The sequence below is a fragment of the Rana temporaria genome, chromosome 1, assembly GCF_905171775.1.
Source record: "Rana temporaria chromosome 1, aRanTem1.1, whole genome shotgun sequence".
In the NCBI taxonomy this organism is placed as follows: domain Eukaryota; kingdom Metazoa; phylum Chordata; class Amphibia; order Anura; family Ranidae; genus Rana; species Rana temporaria.
Genome location: NC_053489.1, coordinates 173,385,289 through 173,412,681, shown reverse-complemented (window position 1 = coordinate 173,412,681; position 27,393 = coordinate 173,385,289). Strand labels below are relative to the sequence as shown.

General features: G+C 41.9%; 1 protein-coding gene across 1 annotated transcript in view; it reads right to left on the bottom strand.

Moving 5' to 3' along the window:
- NAA25 (N-alpha-acetyltransferase 25, NatB auxiliary subunit) overlaps positions 1 to 27,393 on the bottom strand; it is an 89,307-nt gene that overhangs the window by 2,806 nt on the left and 59,108 nt on the right. The window contains exons 12-23 of the mRNA XM_040346223.1: positions 26,858 to 27,065; positions 25,399 to 25,485; positions 24,061 to 24,241; positions 22,346 to 22,445; positions 21,853 to 22,004; positions 21,623 to 21,748; positions 18,476 to 18,716; positions 17,208 to 17,331; positions 13,191 to 13,256; positions 13,007 to 13,104; positions 12,082 to 12,189; positions 10,413 to 10,559 (exon numbers count right to left, since the gene is read on the bottom strand). Of these exons, the coding sequence (XP_040202157.1) occupies positions 10,413 to 10,559; positions 12,082 to 12,189; positions 13,007 to 13,104; positions 13,191 to 13,256; positions 17,208 to 17,331; positions 18,476 to 18,716; positions 21,623 to 21,748; positions 21,853 to 22,004; positions 22,346 to 22,445; positions 24,061 to 24,241; positions 25,399 to 25,485; positions 26,858 to 27,065 (1,638 nt within the window). The remainder of the gene's footprint in view (positions 1 to 10,412; positions 10,560 to 12,081; positions 12,190 to 13,006; positions 13,105 to 13,190; positions 13,257 to 17,207; positions 17,332 to 18,475; positions 18,717 to 21,622; positions 21,749 to 21,852; positions 22,005 to 22,345; positions 22,446 to 24,060; positions 24,242 to 25,398; positions 25,486 to 26,857; positions 27,066 to 27,393) is intronic.

Sequence of the window (27,393 nt, the reverse complement as noted above, 5' to 3'; positions counted from 1 at the left end):
CGATGGTAGTTGCATATAATCTATGGTAAGGACCAACGTTCCTGTGTCCCAAACTCTACAAGCAAAAAATATGTTTTCAGTATTTTCTGCGGCATGATGTAGAACACACTTGGGATAAATATATACGCAACAACAGCAATGTGCGACAACACCAAGGCTTGTTAAAAACAGTTCTAAAAATAAAAAATAAATTACAGATTCTTGTCAGAAGTGTTGCCAAAGAGGGAGGTGGGGGTATGGCCCTTATGGGATAGGGAGGGACAAGCTGCCTTTTTCTTCCTGAAGGAAGGCACTGTTGGTGTTTTAACCAGATTCCCGACCGGCTCAAGCAGATATACAGCGGCAGAATGGCTCTCCTGGGCAAAATTCCCATACATATACGGCTTTGCCTAGGAAAGCCACCAGACGGTGCGCGTGAGATCGCTGCATGGCAGGGAACCTGATGCGCTTGGATGGCGGGTGCGATCGCGTGCATGAGCAGCAGCACAGGGGTTTGTGTGAGTAAATACACACATCCCCGTGTGTTTCTACGAAGTCCCCTTCCCTCCCACAGTTAGAACACACAATAGGGAACACAGTTAAACCCTTGATCGCCCCCCAATGTTAGCCCCTTCTCTGCCAGTGACCATTACATAGTAATCAGTGCATATTTATAAATCTGATCACTCTGTAAATGTGAATGGTCACAAAAATGTGTCAAGTGTCCAACCTGTCGGCCGCAATGCTGCAAAAAAAAAAAAAAAAAAAAAAGCAGATCACCGTTATTACTAGAAAAAAACACACACACACACACACACGCAAACGCACCAGTTAAATGCTACAAATGTTTCCCATAGTTTGTAGAGACTAACTTTTGTACCAATCAATATATGCTTATTGCCATTTTTTTTTACCAAAAATATTTATAATACATAAAAACGACCTAAACAGAGGAATTTTTTATTTATTTTTTTAAGTTGGATATTTACTATAGCAAAAAGTAAAAAGAGATAGTGTTTTTTCCCCCCAAAATTGACGCTCTTTTGTTTATAGCGTAAAAATATAAAAGCCGCAGAGGGGATCAAATACCACCAAAAGCAAGCTATATTTGTGGGGAAAATGAACAATGGGTACCACATCGCACAATTGTCCGTTAACCACTTAAGCTCCGGACCAAAATGCAGCTAAAAGCCCAGGCCAGGTTTTGCGATTCGGAACTGTGTCGCTTTAACAGACAATTGCGTGGTCGTGCGACGTGGCTCCCAAACAAAATTTTCGTCCTTTTTTCCCCCACAAATAGAGCTTTCTTTTGGTGGTATTTGATCACCTCTGCGGTTTTTATTTATTGCGCGATAAACAAAAATACAGCGACAATTTTGAAAAAATGAAATATTTTTCACTTTTTGCTATAATAAATATCCCCCAAAAATATATATAAAAAAAATTTCCTCAGTTTAGGCCGATACATATTCTTCTACCTATTTTTGGTAAAAAAAAAAAAAAAAAAAAAAAATCGCAATAAGCGTTTATCGGTTGGTTTGCGCAAAATTTATAGCGTTTAAAAAATAGGGGATAGTTTTATTGCATTTTTATTAATTATTTTTTTTTACTACTAATGGCGGCGATCAGCAATTTTTTTTGTGACTGCAACATTATGGCGGACACTTCGCACAATTTTGGGACCATTGGTATTTTCACAGCAAAAAATGCATTTAAAATGCATTCTTTATTGTGGAAATTACAGTTGCAGTTTGGGAGTTAACCACAGGGGGCGCTGAAGGGGTTATGTTTCACCTAGTGTGTGTTTACAACTGTAGGGGAGTGTGGCTGTAGGTCTGATGTCATCGATTGTGTCTCCCTATAAAAAGGAATGACACATTCGATGCAGCCGCCACAGTGAAGCACGGGGAAGCCGTGTTTACATACGGCTCTCCTCTCCCAGAGCTACCGACCGCCGCAACGGGGAGGGGGGGTCCCGATCGTACCCCCGACCCGCGCAAAGGCCCATCTGCCTGTAGGTGGACGTGTATGTGTGTGTGTGTGTGTGTGTGTGTGTGTGTGTGTGTGTGTGTGTGTGTGTGTGTGTGTGTGTGTGTGTGTGTGTGTGTGTATGTATGTATGTATGTATGTATGCATACACACACACACACACACACACACACACACACACACACACATATATATATATACATATACACACACACACACACACACACACACACACACACACATATATATATACAGCGGTCGTTAAGTGGTTAAAGCAACGCAGTGCCGTATGGCAAAAAAATGGCCCGGTCATTAAGCAGCCAAATCTTCGGGGGCTGAAGTGGTTACATTTTTTATTTGTTTGGTAAATAGAAATGAACAAAGACAAGAGCGTAAAAACTGGTCTACAGGGTTATGGTTGAGATTCGGAACTACTGTACATATTTGCAGATTATATATCAGACAGGAGGCTCATATCTTATGCATTAATCTTCCTTTATTAATGCTCACAGCAGAATGTATTTCTACAAAACTTCAATGTAAAAACTTTTCAAAACAACTACCACCCCCAGCAGTCCATACAGTCTCTAACCACGCCCCTACGGGGACCTCCATAAAAGGGGACTGCCTGAGGTGGTTCTTCCTCTTTCTTCCTGCTCACAGCACAGAGAAGATAAGTATTGATCTCCTATATTTACAATTTCTAGTGCAGGCAGTGCAGGTTTCCCTGCCTTTTCTCATGTCTGTTATTACACTTTACTATTTTATTCAGATCTTTCTCCTTTATATTTATAGGTGTGTATGTATATATATATATATATATATATATATATATATATATATATATATATATATATATATATATATATATATATATATATATATAGATTGTTTTCATACAGTATCCTTCCCTGTATTTTTTTGTGACAGTCATATCTTTGTGACATTCATATGTGTTTCCCCTATGGTTATTGCGCTTTACTCCGCTTGTTAATCAGGGATTCCCTTTTCCCCCTCTTCACCTGAGACTGTCCCCTTACACAGATTCCCCTGCGCCATACCGCCGCCATTCTGAAGGAGGATCCTTCTTCTCCCTTCTCTCGGCGCGCACGTACGGGGGGCGGAGCTTACGAGCTCGCCGTCCGACCAATCAGCGCCCTGCGGGGGAAGTCTCGCGAGACTTCGTTCCCGGGCTCTGGGGATCTCGGGCTCCCCTCCTCTCCGTCACCACTCTGGCGCCGACGGAGGGGAGGTCAGGACGGAGCCTGTAGTTCAGAGCCCTGCTGTAGGTACATATTTTTTGCCTAATAAGCCTTACAGAGCCATCCGGTTTACTGGCCATTCGTTTTCACTACTAATAACCTAGCAAAAGAACCATCCGGTTTACTGCAAAATTACCCTAACAGAGCCATCCATTTCCTTAAATCTGCATTAACCCTTGCAGAAGCATCCACTTAAACTGCATTACCAGCAGAAAGCAATACCCCTCATAGACCCCCTTTTAAACTTATACTGACATTTAATAAATAGTGCAGCCGCTATATATATATATATATATATATATATATATATATATATATATATATATATATATATATATATATATATATATATAGATCATGTCAGAAGTTAACCCAATGAACCCCATTGGAGATGCAAATCCCACAGGCACCTCTCATACATTGAGTGCCTCTCAATTGCAGGACATCATACACATGTCCATACAAGCTGCATTAGCATCCACCACCTCATCCGCCTGGACGCTACAGTCCACTAACAATAATCCAATACCATCCCAACAGGATGAACCTCCCTCAAAAAAGGGAAAATCCTCACATAAGAGGAAGCACACTTTGGTGGTACATGACTCCCCGGCAGGGGAAGTAAACAATTTGCATCAGGTAGCCCCCACCACGGTCTACCAACCCCAGCACCAATCCGAAACTTCTCGACCCCTGGACCCCAGGGAGACTCAAAAGGGGTATAGAGCCTCTAGGAGGGCTAAGCCGGACTCATACATTGATTCCTCGGAGGACGATTCGGCCGATCCCTCTGAGGGATCGGACGTTTCAGACACCGAATCATACATAGAGGATGCTGGGGCCACGGCGCTTGACACAGCCGCCAATCCTGCCACGCAGGACCAAGTCCTTCTGGACGCACTCGGGAAACCCTTTTTCCACCCGGATGCAATCACCCATCCGCGTTCGGTCCTAACTAAGTACCTCCTTAAGACGGGGAAGTTTCAGAAGAAGGGTATTGAACGATCCTTTCGCTCAATACAGGACCGCGTCCTGGACCTCATGGGTCCACTTACCAAGATACTCAACTTGTCCAAGCAAGCTGCTGCTTCGGGACAACCTGTTGATCTCCCACAACTAAGGGGTTGGGCACAAAGAGCCCTATGCCTAGCCGGCACTGCCAACACGGCATGCTCCGTGGAGCGGCGCAGATCCATCCTCATGCGCCTGGACCCCCAGCTCTCACATCTGGCGGAATCCGAACCCGGCCCATCGGCTGAGGGCATGCTTTTTGGTGACTTAGTCATAAAAGATATTAATAAATTCGTAGGCTTATTCACCAGCCTAGACAAGGCACAGAACTCCTTAAGGAGGACAGGAACCAATAAGGTTTTCAACAGGGCCGGCAGAAGTAGAGGCCGTTCTGCCGGCCGTGCCAACTACTATAGGCCACAGAGTAGAACACCGGCTCAATATCACTACCAGGCTCCATCCTACGCCCCACCTGTGGCTCAACCGGCGCCCTTTTTTCCTCCCAGAGGCAGACCATGGCGCGGACGTGGAGGACGCGGTTACCCTCGATCCCGACCTACTGGTAAGCATACCTCACAACACACTCGATCACATTCCTGTGGGGGGCCGTCTGAGATTTTTTACCCACGCCTGGTCTGCGATTACGGCAGACGCGTGGATTCTAAACTCAGTAGGAGGGTTCGTGATAGACATACTTGTCCCACCTCCTCTCAACATCATCCCCCATCCCATTCGGTTTGCAAAACGAAACACCCTCCTCATAGACAAGGAGATACTAGACCTGCTTTCCAAACAGGCTATTATAGAAGTGCACCCTTCTTCCCCAGGGTTCATGAGCAATCTCTTCCTAGTACGCAAAAAAGGAGGAGGATACCGACCAGTGATCAACCTCAGGGGTCTGAACCAGTACATCCAGTACCGGCATTTCAAGATGGAAGGAATTCACTTCCTTCGAGACCTCCTCCACCCTGGAGACTGGCTCATAAAAATAGATCTAAAGGACGCATACCTTACAGTTCCCATTCACCCAGAATCCCAATACCTCCTACGCTTCTCATGGAAGGGCAAGATATGGCAATTTACTTGCCTCCCGTTCGGACTGTCGTCCGCCCCATGGTGTTTCACCAAGATCATGAAACCTGTGGTGGCAGCTCTGAGGAGCAGGGGAGTACGTCTAATCATCTATCTAGACGACTTACTCATCATGGCCCATTCCAAGAACCAGGCCCTTCTCCACATGTCCTGGGCTATATCCCTTATACAAGGACTGGGCTTTGTAGTCAATCACGACAAATCGATTTTAATCCCATCCCAACAGATGGAATTTTTAGGATTCACGGTGGACACGGCCCTATCCACCCTCAGTCTTCCCAAGGCCAAACTCACTCTAATCCGCAAGGAAATTCGTTCAGCGCTACGCAGAGGATACCTTTCCCTCCGTACGCTAGCACGCCTGGTAGGCCTATTGGCGGCGTCTATCCAAGCCATATTTCCGGCCCCATTGCACTACAGAGCCCTTCAGAGGCTCAAAATTATGCACCTGAGACAGGGCCTCAGGTATTCGGACGAAATTCCCCTTTGCCAAGAAACCACCGAGGAGTTGCGTTGGTGGCTTCACCACGCAGTCGAGTGGAACGGCAGAACCATCTTCAATCCCAGCCCGGACATCGTCATAGAGTCGGACGCCAGTCGTCTGGGCTGGGGCACCCGGTGCGGCGCAACCTCCACAGGGGGAACCTGGTCCCCTTCGGAGACTTCTCTCCATATAAATGCGCTCGAGCTGTTGGCAGCCCTGTTCGCGGCAGCCCTGTTCGCGGTCAAGAGTTTCATGCCTTATACTCCCACATGCTGCATTCTTTTCCGCATGGACAATGTGGCGGCGGTACAATAAGTCAACCGTCTGGGAGGCACCAAATCCAGAACCTTGGCGTATATTGCAAAGGACTTCTGGCACTTTTGTCTAACCCACGGCATCACGCCTATAGCGGAATACATCCCGGGAATCTACAACTCGGTGGCCGACTGGAATTCCCGGTATCTGCGCGATTCCAGCGACTGGAGACTAGATCGCTCGACATTTCTTCTCTTACAGAAGCTCTGGGGACCGCTATCCTTCGATCTCTTTGCTTCCCGACTCAACCACCAACTGCCTCACTTCTTCAGCTGGAGGCCGGATCCGGAGGCTTATGCAGTGGACGCTCTCCGCCAACCTTGGCCGGAGGGAACACACTACGCTTTCCCTCCCTTCCAACTAATCTCCAGACTTCTTCTACGGATATCCAACCTGGGAGCGAACGTGGTTCTAATTACACCATGGTGGCCGACCCAACCTTGGTTCCCAATTCTACTGGAGATGTCCATAGATGTTCCCAGACTGATTCCACAGTTCCCCCCATTTACTCACCGGTCCGAACGGGGAACCCCATCCCCTAATTCAAGAGGACAACCTTCCACTTCTCGCGTGGTTAGTCTCCGGGTCCCAATCTCTCATAGAGTCCTTTCAGACTCAGCTCAGAACCTCCTTGCCATGGCCTGGGCCCCCGGGACTAGATCGGCGTATCGATCGGCCTGGAAACGATGGGTCCGTTGGTGTGATCAACGGCAGGTTGATCCCGTACAGGCACCTGTAGTGTTAGTATTCAATTATCTGGCAGATTCATTTGATTCCGGTAGCTCATACAGCTCAATTAACATCTATCGGTCAGCAATTTCGGCTTATCACTGACCCGTAGACTCCTTACCTATTGGCAGACATCCACTCGTGTGTCGTCTGCTGAGGGGTGCAAAATTTCAACGTCCCCCTAGGCCTAGATACCAAGCGACCTGGGATGTTTCCAAGGTGCTTGATATGTTCGCCAATTGGGGGGACAACACGGATCTCTCACTAAAGTTTCTATCCATAAAACTAACGGTTCTTCTTTGTCTGATTTCCGTCAAAAGGGTATCCGATGTTAGAGCTCTAGATATTTCCAGACGCCAATTTTCACCACAAGGGGTTCTGTTCTCCATAGTGCGTAGAACAAAAACCGGCATTTCCTCGGTTTTTTACCCCTCATTCCCGGATCACCCACTCCTCTGTGTCGTTCGTTGCCTACGGGCATATGAACTACGGACATCTGCTCTACGACCTGCAGATTCCTCCCAACTTCTTGTGTCATATGTTAGACCTCATTCACCGGTCTCGTCTACCTCTCTGGCACGCTGGGTGAGAACCGCCATGGAAATGGCGGGCATTGACGTTACCACGTTTGGTGCCCACTCCACCAGGAGTGCTATGGCTACCAAAGTTCTCGTATCAGGAGGCTCGCTCTCCGATCTCTTGAGAGCAGCGGATTGGTCTTCGGAATCCACGTTTCGCCAATTCTATTTCAGACCTCAGGATCATATCTCATTGTCAGTTATCTCTTAAGACTAATATAGCTGTGTATTGTTGTATTGTATACTGTTTTACAGTTAGCTTTGAACTTGCATAAGATATGAGCCTCCTGTCTGATATATAATTTGAGATTTTCCTAGCTTGTGACGGAAAATATTAATTATATGAAGACAGGAGGCGAGTATCTTCCCTCCCTACCCTCCCTATTACGGCTGTTTTTCTTCTTCACAGGCTACTGAAATTCCGCGTACGTCCTCTCGACGGATTCTTCAGTTTGGAGGATGAGGGACTCCCGTCTTCGTGCTGATGCACAGATTCTACTTTGATATCCCCTGTTGGGATTGATCGTTCCTGGGACCCCGTTGGGTCACGGTCAGTGGTTAGCTGCTTCCTGGAAGCTGTTGGACGTCGACCGGCTGGTCTGGACTCCGAAGTTACACCTCTGTCCTACGTTGGTACTGTTTTTTCCTCTAGACATCATCGCATAAAGAAAGAGGAAGAACCACCTCAGGCAGTCCCCTTTTATGGAGGTCCCCGTAGGGGCGTGGTTAGAGACTGTATGGACTGCTGGGGGTGGTAGTTGTTTTGAAAAGTTTTTACATTGAAGTTTTGTAGAAATACATTCTGCTGTGAGCATTAATAAAGGAAGATTAATGCATAAGATACTCGCCTCCCGTCTTCATATAATCAATATTTTCCGTCACAAGCTAGGAAAATCTCAAATTAATGGTGATAAAACCAACGCCTGGATCTCTGAAATTTCTTGGTACCTGTACATGCTGTATTGCCTACCCAATGTCTTGTATGTATAATTTTGATTATGCCACAAAATTTATTTTTATTTATTTTTCAAAAAAGTATGTTGCCAAATCTATATATATATATAAAACTCAACGTGTGTGTGTGTGTGTGTGTGTGTGTGTGTGTGTGTGTGTGTGTGTGTGTGTGTGTGTGTGTGTGTGTGTGTGTGTATGTATGTATGTTCCAGCATCACGTCCAAACGGCTAAAGATATTAACATGAAACTTGGCACACATGTTACTTATATGTCAGCAACAAACATAGGATAGGTGGTTTAACCCTTACCCACCCCCATTTGCCATGGTCGGGGTTTTCCTTTAAAGTCCAATTCAACTCTATGGGAAACTAGCTGAATACCCGGCGTTGCCCGGTCTTCCCATCTTAACCTTTTGGGGAGGAAAATCATAGTAATATAAATATACCCATCTTTTATATAAGGGTGTAGGTAAGGGTTAATTTAACTGTCATATATTTTTATTTGGCATATAAGTAATATGTGTACCAGGTATTATTGAAATATCTCCAGGCGTACAGAAGTTATGTGGGAACATACATTTCCCATTGATTTGCATGGGACTTTAAACAAAAACCCCGACCCTTACAAATGGGGGTAGTTAAGGGATAAATTAACTATCCTATAGTTTAAGGCAGGGTTTCTCAACTCCAGTCCTCAAGGCGCCCCAACAGGTCATGTTTTCAGGATTTCCATTATTTTGCACAGGTGATTTGATCAGTTTCACTGCCTTAGTAATTACCACAGCTGTTTAATCTGAGGGAAATCCTGAAAACATGACCTGTTGGGGTGCCTTGAGGACTGGAGTTGAGAAACACTGGTTTAAGTGGACATATAAGTAACATGTGACCAAGTGTTATTGAAATATCTACAGCAGTTTGGAAGTTATGAAGTAACATGTATTTCCCATAGAGTTGAATGGGACTTTAAAGAAAAACCCCGACCATGGCAAATGGGGGTGGGTAAGGGTTAAACCACCTATCCTATGTTTGTTGCTGACATATAAGTAACATGTGTGCCAAGTTTCATGTTAATATCTTTAGCCGTTTGGACGTGATGCTGGAACATACATACATACATACACACACACACACACACACACACACACGTTGAGTTATATATATATATATATATATATATATATATATATATATATATATATATATATATATATAGATAGATAGATAGATAGATAGATAGATAGATAGATAGATAGATAGATAGATAGATAGATAGATAGATAGATAGATAGATAGATAGATAGATACATGTTACTTCATAACTTCCAAACGGCTGTACATATTTCGATAACACTTGGTCACATGTTACTTATATGTCCACTTAAACTATAGGATAGTTAATTTATCCCTTAACTACCCCCATTTGTGAGGGTCGGGGTTTTTGTTTAAAGTCCCATGCAAATCAATGGGAAATGTATGTTCCCACATAACTTCTGTACGCCTGGAGATATTTCAATAATACCTGGTACACATATTACTTATATGCCAAATAGAAATATATGACAGTTAAATTAACCCTTACCTACACCCTTATATAAAAGATGGGTATATTTATATTACTATGATTTTCCTCCCCAAAAGGTTAAGATAGGAAGACCGGGCAACGCCGGGTATTCAGCTAGTAAACTTTATAAAGTACTCACAGTAAAGACTACAATCTGCTCTAGGCCAAATACAACGTCATGTTACAAGAAACTTAAGGCACAGGCCGAATTTACAAAGAAAGGTGACTGCAAAACATACAAGCTGCTAATTTGTGCAGCGGCTTCAACATTTTTTGTTAATTAACTTTTAAAGTTTTCAACATTCTAGAATTTGTAAGATCGGTACATGTCAATCAGAACAGACAGGTGTGAGGAATGCTACACCTGTCACCGAGAATTAGAGACTAGATGTTTTACACCTTGAGTTGCTAATTGAAGAAAACATGCCCAAGGATAAAAAAAAAATAATACTACTAACCTCACTGAGTGTTACATTTTCTAAGGAGATATCTTCAAATTTCAGTGCAAGCAAAGAGGCTTCCATCTCCTTTATGTAGTCATTCGCGTCTGTTAGCAATGTTTGCAGCCCAGTGATGAAGTCATGGAAGCCAGTAAACACAGGGGGCTGCAAAAAGGAAAGTAAGGACAGTGAGACTAATAATGTTATAGCGAGAACCGACCTTTATAAAAAGAGCAACATTAACACTGCAACCATGCATGTAAAGACTTTAAGAAGAGTGGATGCCGCCCAATTCCAGTATTTTTTCTTTCAGTACACATTTTGTAGATCAGGAGGATTCAGTGACAGCACTGCAGTTTTTTTTTTTTTATTGAGTATTGTTCAGTATCAACAATAAAGCTTTAGGAGTTAGATAGGCACTATGCTAGTGTGGTTTAGAGTCAGACAGGTTGTTTGGCAATGGGTTAAGGAAAAAGAAAGTGTTGTTAATCATTAGGTAAAGTGTTAGGGTCTGATATGGTTTAGTTTAGTGTTTAAAGTAGAAGTCTAAAATTGAACCTGCCCCCACACACATTCTAAGCCCTATTCCAGCTATCTGTAGAGGAAAGAGGTCTTACCTATTCCAAGGGTGCGCCGGTCCGGTCACATGATCAACTCCCAGCTCCAATGTAGAGGAGGGACAGCTGACAACAGATGACAACACACAGGCATTGCTGTCATTGTCCGATCTCTCCTCTACACTGAAGCCAACTGCTAGGGGCATTGCGTTCTTGACTAGACTTCTAATATAGGCCTCTTTCACACAGATGGACCGATTGGATCTGCTTATCAGTTTTTAGGCCAACACGATTGAACCATTCATTGCCCCTTTTGGAACTGCGAGTGACAACGGACATGTGTACATTGACACCTGCCGACATTCAATCAGATCCCAGTCGCTAAAATCAGATAGAGGATCCATTCCCCACCCATCTGGCAGATCGGATCAGATGACAGTTGGATGGAAGCAGGCTGTGGCAGCTCTGGATAAGCGGAGGAGACCTGTCATTGGCCTGCTCAGCAGGGATCAGCGTCAGTTTTTCAGGCGAACCTGAATGGATGCTCCATGAACCCCTATGGAATGTCCGCGCTGACATCCGATAAATCCAGATGGATGGAAACCCTATTTTCCATCCGTCTGGCGGTTTGAATGAAAAACAGACGGGGATCGGATGAAAACAGATCTGCCTAATAGAGAACAGCGTAGCTCTGACAGGTCTGTCTCTTTACAGTGAGCAGGGACGGACCTGTCATCCGCCAGCTCAATGCGGATCAATGAAGTGATCGCTGCTGAGCAAGCGGAGTCCATGAAAACGGACATTACTGTGTGAAAGAGCCTTAATGTGCAAATGAGATTGCCCATGTACATATACAACCAAGATTTTAAAACATTTTCTGGGAATCAATATTTAAATTTGAACAAAATCACATACAGTATAATCCAAGTTGATATCATTGTACACAATAAACAGAACAGACATTACAATATCTTTGGCAGGACTATAAATTTACCAAGAACATGCCCTTGGGTTTTACTTGCAGTTTGGAGAACCCATTGCCGTTTATGACCTTTTGAACCGTTGCCATTTGTATTAAAATTCAACAATACCCTTTCCAGAAATAGTGCTCTACACCCATTTTTACTTACAGTAGTACTACTTTCTTTTTTCTTCTTTTTCTTCTTCTGAAGATTTGACTTGAACGGTCTAAGAACAGCAGCGAAATATCCCGATACCCAGAGAACAATAGATATAGTCTGAAGGAGGAGGAAAATAAAACAGTAAAATCAATACACCTCTCAAACCACAACCCATTTCAAACAAATGGATGTTAAAACACGTATCAAACTTTACTGAAAAAAACAGGCAAGCTTGCATGCACACAGACAGGAAAAAAAAAAGCATTTTACAAATCAATGTGCTGCTGTGAAATAGATTTCTTCATTCGGAAAGAACGTATACAAAAAGGAAGGGTTGACATCTAATGCATATTCTGACAGTCCCACCCCAAACATTTCCCCATCCAAGCCTAAATCAAGCCTAAAAGATTTTATATAGACTTTATAAACAGAAGCTTAGGTTAACAGGATGTTCTCATTTAAATTCATACTGGCCATACATAGGACATAATAATCATTTGTAAAGGCTACGGTAAATGGTCAGTTTGATCAATACGTGAACGTTTTCACTGAAAAAAATAACAGTTGGCCCCGAAGGAAATCAGAGTTCAACCAAACTGTTCTTTTCCTTGTGACAAACAGTCATGCCCAAGTAAGAGCTCATTTGAAATGATCCCTTCAAATAATATTAGTGCATGCCCAGCGTGGGACTGTTACAAACAATGGCAAATAAAATTGATTCACAATCAGGCAAAATAACACAACCTGTCCTAATATATTGATGAAGTCTTGTCTAATCTGGGCAAAATTATACAAGAAACACATAGTGTATAACGACTATTAAATAGACTAAATTTTCCTGAACTTCCCATTGATTAGCTAATCATTATTTCACAAGTTTTCCTAATCAGAACTTGAAAGAAATCAGCAGAAGGCAAAATATACAAGGACAAACCTCCACAAAGAAGACCAAGTTCTCAATTATAAGAGGTGATGTCTTGCAGTGTCCTTCTTGATAAAACAGAAGATCTCCTTTACACTGGCTGAAAAGGTCTGAAGAGATAAAAAAAAATAAGTTTAGTATTTGTGAAAAATAATGTACTGCCAACACTAATACATATTAAACATTCAGCACGTACCTTTTAAATTGCCTAAAGAAGAGTGTAATCTGTTCCCAATTTTTTCTTGAATTTCACAGCTATCATCTGGAGAGAGAAGAATTTTTTAAGCAATAGTCATTGTAGGCATTATTATCAATTTAAATATTCAGTCTGTTTTAAATATGAAGAATAACAAATGAAGGATTAAAAAAGTTCATTTTTCATATTGTTGATAAGATTATGAAACATGCCACTTCAGCTTTACCAGTGAAATGGTTGAATACACACACAGAATATGGGGACTGTGCGTGGGTATATGCCAATGACAAGGCAGCAATGATCAAGCTTCAGGACATCACAGAGAAAGGAGGGGAGAGACCAGAGTCCTGTTACTCCAAGACACAGAATTTTCAGGAAAGTAAAAAATCTCCTATTATCTTAAATTGTACAGTATATGAAACAGGAATTGATTCTTAAACCACAGGATGACCCCAAGCAATACACTGAGGTGTGGGCAACACAATAGCTAAAACAGCAGCATCAGACCCTCAGGGAAAAGAAAAAGGCTCAATGACCCGAACAGTTGCCAGCAGAAGCACCTTTACTGACGATGTACGCATCAGCACAGGCTCAAGCAGCCTCCTGGCAAAGAAAATAAATACCATTTGAAACGAACCGAGCGTCCTACAACTTGTAAGAAAAACAGACCCCGGATGATGTAAAAAAAAAAAAAAAAAACTAAAAAAAAAAAAAAAACTTGACATCTCGGAAGAACGTGCTCATGTAGGGAAGGAGGCGCTCAATGATGGCAAGGGACTTGGCGGGGGGGGAAAGGCAAAATAACCATCCAGCCAATTAGAATAGGAGGAAGGCATCCCATAGGGACATCTTCCCAAGTGAAGTTGTACTAAGTAGCCATAGATGACGACCCCACCCATAAGGCGAGTTAAACATTTTATATGCCTTTAGGGAAGAAGGGGAGGGAAAATTACATTTCCATTGAAGGTGATAAGAGGAGCACCAGGGAAGCAAGAACCACCGACTTCTAGGCTACTTGATCACCCTCCCGTAGCTAAGAAAACAAGGGGCTATGAAGAGGCAAAAATTCTGGCAAAAAATGCATAGGAACTGCAAGAGTGTTAGGAAGAGGATATTGAAGGGCGAACCAAGACCTGCTGAGTACCAAGGGCTAGTTTTTTGGTGATACAAAACAGAGAAAGGAGCTGCAGGATGAGAAGCAGGAACAGGTTCTGGGATGGGGTTCTCCATCACTAAAAGAGAACTACCTCACATGATAGAATGCAGAGTATGGGGGAAGCAATCTGCATACCCAATGAAAGAGTCACCCGACCTAGAGGGTGAAATGTGCCAAACTGGTAAATGTTACGAAATCAGATGCAGGGAGATCTCTGGGCAAATGTCTGCAACAGTCATATAACTGAAGACATTTGGTGAGAGGCAGGCAAGTGCCTGGGTAGCTACAGACCACATGTGGATAGGAAAAACACATAAGGGAAGCAACTTTTCAAATACTAAACTGGCGAATGGAGTGGACTGGTGTAAGAGGCCAGTATTTTTGAGAAGACTGAAGTGGAATGGCTATTCAGTATGTAAAATGATTGACTTTGTAATCTGCAAATCAATACAGGGAGGGAGGGCAAATAAAAATTCAAGGCAGAGTCTGAGGGTTGTAAGCCAGGAGAAAGGAGTTAAAGCAACAGAGAGTAAACAAGGCTCTAGGTACTGGAGCTAACCTTCTCACGCAGTGAGTCCAGTCCTGGTGACTTGGTGGAGAAAAGCAAAGATTTTGCCAATGTCCGATCACTTGAAGGTAGCAACGTATAACCAATAGCCTAAAAATCAATTTCTGTGTCCTGTACGATTGAGATAAAGCGAGTACTCCATCATTAAGTATTAAAAGGGATGGCATTAATCACTACATGGGTTTACAGGCTCCTAGCAACGGTCTGCAAACCTGGATAAGACACCTCTAAAGCTGGCTAGCATTTTTTTTTCAGTAAAAACAAACAAAGAATATCCAGGCTGGAAAGATGGGATAGCTCAATGTACTGTAGTGGCAGCTAAAACTTGTTTTGACCTTCAGCTTTTCAAGTGTGAATCTCTTTTTTTCTTAATCTGCCTGAATGACTCCTCTCCACACCATTTGGTAATGTCAGTCATCAATACCATCTGTGGGCTGATGCCACATGGTTTTATGTCTTTTTTCAGGGACATTCTTGAAGCTGAGGGTAGGACTTCCAACATGTGATACTAGTAGTGAACTGGCCATGCAGGATCTCTTTCAGCAACATACTAGTGTGCCCCAAAGGAGTGCAGGGCATGTTCCAATTTGGGTGTAGGTTCGGTTGGAAGAGTATCGATGTAAATATGCAATCACCTTAGGGGTTTAACTCTAAATTTGTGCAAAATTTACTCCCTAACCTTTCCTTTCTGCTCCAGAAGCATTCATTAAAAAGTAGGGTTATTTGCCCATAGCAGGGTTAAATTATTTGGGGACATTTAGGTCTGGACCTCTACCAAGTTACTCAAAAATCAGCCAAGGGGGCAATTCATGGAGAAGCTATACCTGCAGTTTAACCACAGATCAGGCTCCCTTTTCACTTTGCTGCAAAGAATCTGAGGTAACCAGGAAGTGATGGCAGCCAAAGGCAAGAGGTGAGAGCACAATGATGCACTGCAAGCACACCACATTACCTAGCGTTTCTAGTAATTCTAATTGTAGAAAAAGGTGCATTTATTATTTCATCCCATACAAAAGTTCACAAATATAACGCATTACAGAAAATCTTTTCAATAAGCACCTGCTCATTTCCAAGATCCACAGTAAGTCACAGCATTCTCAAATCCAAAGACTTGGAAATGGAAATGCCTACAAGGTAATTTGGCACTTTAACAAAAAGGACTGTAATTGGTCCGATTTGCATCTAGTGCATCAGAGAAATGAAGTGCTATCCCCAAGAGGGCAATTTAACAATGCTCTTTAAAAGGCTTCTAAATCTAGAGTGCATCTGCGCATTTCATGTACCCATCAAGTGATCCTGCCGTTTGGGATTTCTGTAGTATTTTTGTCTGAAACTAAAGTCTGAGTGAAAGTTGAACAAGAAACGTGACGAGTGTTGATTGCACTAGTAGATAAATGATTAACTCCAAGTATGTATTAAGGGGAGTGGGAGTGACAAACTGCCAACAGAAACTGAGCACAACATGGGAGCCGACTGGTTTTATGAAACACTGCAATCAGAAGACAGAAAACGTACAGCAAGTTATATACTGTGCCAGAGAAAGAATAATCACAAAATTACTCATACTGGGACAAAAACGATAAAAAATGCTGCATGTTAAAGAAACTTTGAATAATAGCGCTGTTTGATAAAAACGTTAAAAAAGTTAGCTGCTTATTCGATTCAGTAAGGGGGGTTTTAAACCCTCATGGTTTTTCACCTTAATACATTCAATGCATTAAAAGGTGAAAAACCTCCCGTGACGCAGTTGCCCACCAGAGCCCCCCTTTTACTTACCTGATCCAGTCTTCCCAGCGACGAGCACACCAGCTCTAGTCGGTGTATCTAGCCCTAGATTGACAGCAGCGCAGCCATCATCTCCTGCTGCTGTCAATCAAATCCAATGATGCGGGGGTCGGGGCTGAGTCCAGCTGTCTGTGTCAATGTACACAGCAGCAGGACACAGGAGTGCGCCCGCAGGAGTGCCCCGAGGGAGAGTGGCTCTCCAATGTGGCACTTGAGAAGAGGAATAGCCAGGAGCGCCACTGAGGGACCCCAGAAGAGAAGGATTTGGGCCACTCTGTGAAAAACTAACTGCACAGGAGGAGGCAAGGATGACTTTCTTTTTTAAACAAACCTTTCGATATCCTTTAAGGATCATCCCTAAAGAAGCTCACTGCTGGGCTTAGTTTATTTCCACCCTAAAACCTTTAAGCCATTTTAGAACACTTGCAAGCTTCTAGTATCAGGAAAGTGCATTCTGAATCACACTTCCCTTTCTACAACCACATCAAATGATTAGCATTGTTCGTACCTATGCCACATGAATCAAGCTGATAAATATCATTCACCAACTGGAAAGTCTCCTTCTGACACTGACAGCAGCCACTGCTTATGAATCCACTGAGCCGAGAAGCTGGAGGACCAAGGAAAGGATACTGTGAAGAGAACAGCAAACAATTTAGAAACCTGGAAAATCCATAGGCAATGCTGGAATTTACGTACATCTGTAAACACACTGAATCCAATAAATGAGCTGTTGACAAATTAAAGTGGAGGTTCCCCCTAAAAAAAAATTCTAACAATACATTCAGAAGGCTGATTACACTGCGGGTATGCTGTTTTTTTTTTGTTTTTTTCCCGTACATACCTCGTTATCGCCGTTTCATCCCTCGGCTTCCGGGTATGATTCTTGCTGGACTGGGCGTTCCTAGTTGATGTTCCTCCAACACGTCACGACTTTCCGACAGAAGCCGAATGTCATTGCGCAGGCGCCGTATAGAGTCAAGACTATACGGCGCCTGCACAGCGACGTTCGGCTTCTTTCGGAAAGTCGTGACGTCAAGTATGCGTTGGTCGGAGGAACGTCAATCAACTAGAAACACCCAGACCCGAAAGAATCATACCCGAAAGCCGAGGGATGAAACGGCGATAACGAGGTATGTACGGAAAAAAAAAAAAACAGCATACCCGCAGTGTAATCAGTCTTCTGAATGTATTGTTAGAATTTTTTTTTAGGGGGAACCTCCACTTTAAAGTAAAATCAATTTTTTATCAATGCGTAGGATGAGATGACAGTGCTCCCAGCCATGCCAATATCAACATGTATGTCCTTAACAATGGGGATTCTTAGAAAAGGGTATCCCATCCTCTCCCACCATCAACAAACAAAGCAAAGGCCCCACTTTGCACACTTCTCAGCCACTGGCTGTAAAACACAGAGGTTTGGTATGATAAACAATCAGTCTCCTCCACATATGATCACAAAAATGTCCATAGCAACATGCAATGCCATGCTTTTTTAGAGTGACAGTTTTTTGTGAATCCAATATTCACAACGTTACAGAGCTTACTGTACAATAAACACTATTTGCCCATTAAACAGATGTAAACAAATTTGTATTATTCAAATGTGAAGGTGTTTCTACAAAACCAAACATGCTTTATAAATACAGGAAACTGCAGCACGTGCCTTTATAAATACACCACATAACAGAATCTTCGGGCAAAGAACAAAAAACAGGATGTTAAAAAGATAGGAAAAAAAAAAAAACACGTCAGGAGTGCTATAATTATCTGTACCTTAATATTCCTTTCACTAAACCGTTTTCCAGAATCCACCGTCTCCTCATACTGCTGTAACAAGGTGCGCACTGTGTCAATCTTGGAGGATACCCCATTTTCTGTAGCCTTTTCAGAATTCTTGGGCTCAGTATGGTTGAGCGTGGTCAGACCAGTAACCAATCTTAAATTCAATGATCGAATAAGCAGCCAGATACGTTCTTCTTCCAATGAGAGCTGGTTGTAACTCTCTTTATGGTCTCTAGAAAAAGGGAAACCGTGATTTTTATAACACAGCAAAACCAGAACAGTAATTACTCTAAGTCAACTTCCACTTTTGGAAACAGAAATTTCCCATTTCTAAAGCAGCAGTATGGCATGAACACCGCTTTAAAAAGGGGGATTTAGATATGCTTTATGGTATAGGCTCCAAATCAATAGGAATTTTAACATACCTGTAAATTGTGTATCTTTAAGTCCAATATAGGACATGGGAATCGATTTATAGACCCTGGGTTATATGCCACTACCTTCAGGTGATTGGAGACTGGCAAAAGTTTTGCAGTGCCCGTTTCCTGATGTCCCCATATAACCCTGCCCACTCAGCGAGGGTCTGGTTTTGTTAGCAAGCAAGGAAAAGATTACAGAGAGGGTAGAGACCCATGCCTTGTACTGCACTCCAAGATGCAGAATTGGTGAGGTGGAAGAAGACTGCCAAATTAAAATAAGTAAAAATTTTAACAAAATTGTCCATTAGATTGAATGCGAGACAATAACACTAGTAAAAAAAAAAAAAAAAAAAAAAACACATTCAAGTCCTCTAAACCACTTGCATGCACAGTGGTATGTTTTGTATAATAAGGATGTAGGGCATACTACAGAGCCATCAAGAAATGCAAGCCAGGAAATGGTATGTAAGAAATGTAAGCCAGGAAATGGTATGTAAGAAATGTAAGCCAGGAAATGGTATGTAAAAGGGGACAGGAAAACCTGGGTTTACCTAGACCGGGATCCAGGCTTCATCCGTCACTGTGGACATTCCCTCAAAAGGGAACTTCCATGTCTGATTGCCATAGGAATGGACCATGGCCCTAGCACTCTGCAGCTAACCACACATTTCATCTCATGCCAAGGTGAGAGTCAAATAAAGGATTCAGTGCCCGAAGCAAACATTACAGGCTCCTGGTAGGGTTCCCAAGGTCATGTATCCAGAAACTGCTAGTTAACAATGAATGCAGCAAGCAGTCAAATACTGACATGGGTCAAACGAGGTAAAACAAATCTGGTGAAAAATAGTATGAAATTCTTCTCCAAAAATAGGAAACTGGATCCTCATGGAATGTCTGGAGTTATAAGAGGACACTAGTAGGCAGACCCAGGGAAGCTTTTGCCAGCAAACAATCACCTGAAGGTAGCAGCATATAACCCATGTCCTGTACGATAAAAGATATTACATTTGTTTCTAGGAGAGGTGGGGCTCGCTGTCAAATTTTGTATTAACTGAAAGTTCAATATGTGCCAATAATCATTGCGGTTTCTAATATTCTATTTAGAACAGAAGTGAGATTGAATCTACTATATCCTTTTAAAGGCCATTCGACCCAAAACTGATTTTTCAGAACTGGTTAGATCTCAAAGTTAAACCACCTGACAGTTTGTTGGGTTTGCAACAAGAAGAGCTGGAGCAAAAAAGAGCCAGAAAATTGTGTTGGTGTGCTAGAGGCCGACTAAGCCCACCAAGAATTAAAATACTTTTATCTCTACCTACTGACTGGTCAAGTAAAGTTAAAAGCATTACCATTAAATCTACAATATTTTTGATCTTAAAGAGGAGCTCCAGGCAGAAAAAAAAAAAAAAAGGTAAAAAGTCAGCAGCTACAAATACTGTAGCTGCTGACTTGTAATATAATGACACTTAAAGAGGAAGTAAACCCATTTTTTTATTTATTTTTTTGTAAAAGTGGGTTTACTTCCTCTTTAAGTGTCCTTATATTAAAAGTCAGCAGCTACAGTATTTGTAGCTGCTGACTTTTTACCTTTTTTTTTTGTAAACCACCACCTGCAAGACAAAAGATCAAAGCCCCCGCAGCCATCCTCGTACACCGCTCAGGCAGCCGACATCTCTCTCGGTGGCCACTTCCCGGTATCGCGGGTCCGGCGCTGTGATGTGCGGGAGCTGCCAGTCGCATCACTGCCCTCTAAAAAACTAAAAAAAAAAACGGCACAATCGCCATCGCTAAAATGTGCCTGCGCCCGTCATTTTTGTAAATATCTCCAAAACCGTGGAGGTTTAGGAGATATTTCTTGCACCTACAGGTAAGCCTTAATCTAGGCATACCTGTAGGCAAACGGTTTTAACGGGTTTACAACCACTTTAACTGTCTAGGGATCCCACAATGTAATCACCTGAGCTCATGCTTCATTGGCTGCAGGCAGCAAAAACTGTAGTAAGGGAAACTGGAAGTGAAGACTTGCGGCTTCCCAGTTTCCTACTGTGTATGCGTGAGTCGCGATGCGCCTTGTGAATAGTCTCAGTCCTCCGAGACCCGAGATTTGTCACAGAAGACTGCGGGGAAAGGAGGGGGGCTGAACTTCCAGCTCAGTTCACTGTGGCGATCTGAGCAGAAAGTGGGAACCTGTCAAAACCAGGTACCCCCCCCCCCCCAAAAAATGGCAATGGTGGCAGTGGAGGGTGCAAACAAGTGGAGCATCCATTTAATTTGAGACGTATTCATAGTCAGCTATGATCATGTGGAAATTTTCTAACAGGCTGGTTCTACAGAAGTCGATCAGTAGGTAAACTTCTGTACAACCACACATGGATCGAAATTTCCCACTGAACTAGCCAAATTTTGATCAATGTTTGGCTAGGAAACGCGCATTTTTCTAAACTGTGACTACGTGGTTTCTGAAGTTATTTTATTTTTTACTGTCGTGTTAAACTTTGACATGATTCATCTTCCTTTTTATTAGAACATACAGTATATGCACCTCAGCATTGATAATGAAATGCCTTTGCACACATATACAGTGTATGATTGCTCTGACAAAAGAGTGAATATTTCAAAGTACCGACAACCTAATGTTTTCATTCTTAGACAAAATGGGTATTGACTGTAATTGCAACACTTTTTTTCCACATATACAGTATGGGTCTTAAATATTTACCCATTTTGTGCATCCCAGCTGAAAAGAACAGTCAGATCCCGGTTATCTCGTAAGTCCTTCCATGGAATGTCATCCTCCTCTGGAATCAGACACATTGACTTGACACTATCTTCCAGACTGCTGGAGCTGATGGAAAGAAAAAAATAAATTCAGTAACAAAAAAAGGTATAAACAATACAAGCTGTGATAAACATGCAACAGTGTTAGTCAGAAAGAAGATAACTACTCACATATGTGCTTCAAGTAAAAGGTCCAGTAACATTCGTTCAGTGCGAACTTGTGCAAAATGGAGAGAGTTGTTCAGCCGGTTTCTAAACTCAATAAATTCTGGAATTTTCTCAAAGGCTCCATATTTATAAGCTTGTATAATATATTCTGAGGTCTATCAAAATCAAAGGAAAAAAAAAAAAAAAAAACACTTAAAACCTGGAGAGAGATTAACAAATTAAAACAAAAAAAAAACTTAAACACAAATATAAAAAAAAGGTAAAAATATATATATTTTTTTTTAAGAAAAGGTAAAAAAATAAAGAACAATGCTCTTCTGCTTAACTCATTCCCACCGGCTGTATGCAATTACGTGGCATCTGGGCCAATGGGCTTTAACACAGAGCGTCAGTAAATATGCATCCATAGGAAACGCAACTAAAAGGTCATGAGATGCTCTCGATCCATGCTTGCAGTTTTTACTGGCAGACTAAAATGCCTAAATAAAATACTCACATCTTTCTGGTTTGAGTGGAAAAACCTTAGTGCGGCATTGCAGGCTTGTGATGCAGAGTTATAGTGACCCAACGGTCCTGCAAAACGAGTCAGCAGATAACTGCAAAATAAGAATTACGGTTACATTCCTTCCTGCATAATGCAGCCATTTTTCCAACATTAAAAGTGTCTGGAAACGGCAACAATGAGCTCCTCTGATTTACAAGAGGCATTTAAAAGGCAATGTAAAATCCAACAGTGAATTTTGCTTATTTGCTCCCCTTTTGTCTTTTAAATATACCACCTTTTGTTACAGCTTTCAATAGGTGCAAAAAAAGTGGACTGCAGAACGCCTTCCCTTTGGTGTGGAGAGGAGGAGAGGGGAATGCGCTCTGTACTCCTAATGCACTTCCTGTTCTGGAAAACAAATACTGCCACATCTAAGGACTGTTAAGCTGCAAAAATACAGGACTTTTGACTTTACTGTAAATTTCTCACGTAGTAACGCACAACACATCAAACCTTGAAGAAAATGGGCTACAGCAGCGGAAGACCACACTGGGTGCCATTCTTGTCAGCTAAGAGGAAACTAAGGCTACAACTCTCACAGGCTTACCAAAAATTGGACAATTTGAAAAATGTTGCTGGTTTAAGGAGTCTCGATTTCAGCTGTGACATTCAGATGGTAGAATTAGAAACTGGTCTAAACATGAAAGCATGGATCCATCCTGCCTTGTATCAACAGCTCAGGTTGGTGGTGGTGGTGTCATGTCGTGGTGGGGGAGATTTTCTTGGCACAACACTTTGGGCCACTTAGTACCTATTGAGCATCATTTAAACGCCACCAAGTATCTTATTAAAAGCTAGGAATCAGAGTCAACATACAGAGAAACCGTGTTATTCTTTATCTACAACATTGGGCCTACCAGAAATCAAGGCTTCATCCATCACAATGGACATACCCTCATAGCTATATAGCAATATAGCACCCTGTAGCCAACTACACATACTTTGTGACAAGGTTAATGTAGTATCCAGGCTGGTCAACTGGCTGACACCATGGGGCCCAATTCTCAAGGTAACACCAAAGGGTACAGATCCAGCAACTGCTAGATAACCTGGGAAATAAAAAGTTAGAAACCTGATAGAAATGTTAGATGTTAAACCTCCTCCAGGATGATCGTGTCATTGGGTGGTGGATCTAGTCTTACAGAGTGGGCAGGTTTATACGACTGCACACTAGGGATGGCCCTAGCAATTTCTTTTGGCAATGTCCTAATAACCAAAGTTAGTCTTCATATAAACTATGATCTATGAATACAGGTCCTGTGTGTTGTACTGTATGATTAGGATATTACATTTTTGTTCATGGTTCTAGATAGACTTTAGGTTGGTCTTAAGCAATCATGTTTCTTGGAACAATTACTGCACACAGCGGTAGCATTATAACTTGAGCTAGGAAAAAGTTCTGCCTACAGATTTGTATCAATATTTTAGCCATGATTATGAACCATGAGTAGTACATATGCAAGCATACAGCAATCATAAAAGAAGCACTCCTAGAGTTAAAGCAGGAAATATATATGGACACAATGAGGACGATTTACGATTACTCTGCACAGCTGCACCCGTTTTAGTAAATCTCCAATATAAACGCTAACAAAATACTGGCACTTTGGAATATTTTTCAAACTGCAATATAGGTGGAAAGATCAGGGGGAAACAAAAACACTTACCCAATTGTGTCATGTTGTATGTGTTTAGCATCCAGGCTGCTATACAGTTCCATAGCTGGCTCAAATGCTCCAAGTCTGCAGTAGACGCGAATAAGCAGCAGTTTAAACTGGGCGTTAGATGGACTGTTATTTAATCCTTCTTCTAATAAAGTAAGAGCGTGCCAAACTGCCCAGTCTTCACCTGCACAAAGAAAATCAAGAGAATTCTAAAATCTTCAAATTTAGGTGAAAGCTTAGGAGCCTTCTTTCCACAAAAGGCAACTAAAACAAAGTCTTCACTGGGAAATAGTGCTTAGAGACTAACTTGGGCCACCATTGCTGAGCTGATGAAAAACAGCAGCTGTCGAGATGTTGCCGAAAGCAAAGTATGCAGATCAGGATTTCCGACTTTACTTGGACCTGCCATGTTGTTCTTGGTCAGTGATCAAAAAAAGTGTCAAAAGCCATAAAAAAAACAGGGAACTAGCATTTTCAGAAGGTGATTAGCAATGGCAGCTCTGGTATTTCTTTCAGGACAGGCTTTCAATAAGCCTGAATACCCTGACACACTCAAAAAATGACTACTATGGTATATGCCGCATCCATTCTGCCCACTGAAATTCTACCTTTGGCCGTGTACTCCCTAATGTCAAAAGCTAAACAAATGTGAAGTACATGCAATTTAAGACCCCTTTCACACTGCTGATGCCCCATAGCGTCGGCAGTAAAACGCTGCTATTTTACTGTCCGATTTGTGGCGCATTGCCAGCGGTACCACGGCACTGCCCATTGATTTCAATGGGCAGGACCGCATTAGCACCGGTGAGTTCACCACTGGTAATGCGATCCAAAGAAGCTGCTGGCAGGACTTTTTCGGACGCCCTGCAAGCGCACTGCTCCAGTGTGAAAGCCCTCGGGCTTTCACACTGGAGCGAATAGAGCAGCTGTTTAAGGGCGGATTGCAGGCGCTTTTTTTTAATGCTATAGCACCTGCAAAACGCCCTCAGTGTGAAAGGGGTCTAAAGGAACAGAACCTTTAACGCATCAGGTGTTACAAGTGAAGCCAAGAGGTGATCGATATAAAAAAAAAAAAAAGTTTGACCTTCATTTTTTGACATATCGGCTGTAAACTTTTCCTGCACTATCAGATATTGCTGACTATGTCAAATTACTGAAGTTTCCCCTCACTTGCAGTTGTGTCACCAGAACAGGAAGTGAGGGAAAAATATCTCCCACTGGAACAAAGATTTCTTCACTTCAAAATGACTTTTGGCTGTGGTTCATTTAAAAATCTCACTAAAGCATTTTACTTTGCATGTTCCATAACAGCAAGTTTTCCCAAATAAAGTATATACTTACCACTAAGCCACATATCTAGGAGTAAGTGGGCTCCTATGAGACAGTAGTAATCAGAGAATTGCAGCTCTGTTTTCAGACAGGACTTTCCTAAGGGGGGGAAATAACAATGGAAAACACTGGGTAAAAATAAAACATAGACTGGATTTAATATCCGCAGAACATTTGAGTGGAGGAGTCGTTCATTATCCAAACTCAAATATAAAAAAAAAAAAAAAAATGGCCAAGACTCCAAACTCACACTCCTATTCGTATATACCACATTTTCTTTTTTTAAAACATACTGTAGAAGAAACATACCCTCATTCCCAATACAAAAGCACAAAAACAGAATGAAGATGAAGATGAAGATGAAGAAAAAGAAGAAGAAAAGCCAGTATACTCCTGTGCTTTAAAGGGCTCCCACTATTGTGTAAATTCAAGTGTTTGGACTCCAAGACATGGTCCTATCCCACAAGTATGTGTATATGGAAGTACATGAAAATGCAGATTTCTCTACAAAATCTCACAGTATAAATCTATGCAATTCAATATGTAATCAAATTTCATGGGCACAAAAGCACTTCCTATACAACGAACTGGATTTTATTCCAATATAGGACCATGTAACAGCTGAGTATATATATATATATATATATATATATATATATATATTAACCCATTTAGATTTTTAATCAGTTTTTCTTTAACCACTTCAGGTCCGGAAGGTTTACCCCCTTTCATGACCAGGCCATTTTTTTAGCGATATGCCACTGCGTTACTTTAACGGACAATTGCGTGGTCATGCAACGCTGCACTTAAACAAAATGTATTTTCAGGGGGGGGGCGGAACGCTACTTACTTTCGGCTATAAAACATCCAATAAAATAAAATGCAAAAAAAAAAAATGTGATTCCTTCGTCAATTTAGGCCAAAATGTATTCTGCTACGTTTTTTTTTTTTACTAAAAATATCAAAGTGTATATTGATTGTTTGCGCAAAAATTAGTGTTTACAAGTTATATGATATTTTTTTTTATTTTTACTAGTAATGACTGAGATATTGCAGCAGTCGGGGGACGCTGACACTTGCCAATTTTTGGGGACCAGTGACACAATTGGTGATCCATGATAAAATATTTTCTCAATAGATATACAATATATTATTTTTGCACAACAGATGAACCGGATTGATTTCATCTCAATGCAGAGAGATTAAAGATTCAGAGCTGCCACTGAAATGCGTGTCATTGGACATGTGCAAAAACAACCCTTGGTATACACAGCTCTTGGACACAACATTCAATAGTCTTGATGCAAGAAGAACATTCATTTAGCACCACTACAGACAGCCTAGCCTATTATATTGATTCTTTAATAATTGGTTTTACATGAAAAAATGACACCAAAAAACTTGATTTTCTAAAAAGTGACATGTTAAATCAAAATTAAAAACATATATGCTAGCTACAGGACAAACCTACCAAAGTGAAGTCCATGTCTGTATCGGAAGATGATTTCTCTAACTGCTTCCTGTTTCTGTGCTCTGTCCATCTTTTCATGGAGCCCCAGCAGTCTACTTAGCTGAATCACACATAAATGTCTCTGCATGCTCTTGATATCCTCTGGCAATGCAAACTCTCCCACAACAGGAGGAGTCAGAGGTAACGAGCCCAGCAGCCTGTTTATAAACTACACACAGAAGAAAGCGTTAGCTAAAATGGAGTGACAGGTACGGCTCATAGCGAAACATCTTTGTGAGTGTTATTAGCATAACCAAATACATTTTTTCTACTCACCGTAGAATCCCTTTCTCTACATCCACTGATGGACACAGCCTAGCAAGAACATTGGCCATACGGTTATAGCGCCACCTTCAGGACAACACTAGGCAAAAAAAAAAAAAAACACAAGCACCGCCTATGGGCAGCCTTTACTAGTGGCTAAACAAAGTGCCGGGCAAGCAAGGGTATTTGCAAGACACATCTGCCAGTTTTGACACAGAATGTGCAGAAGTGAA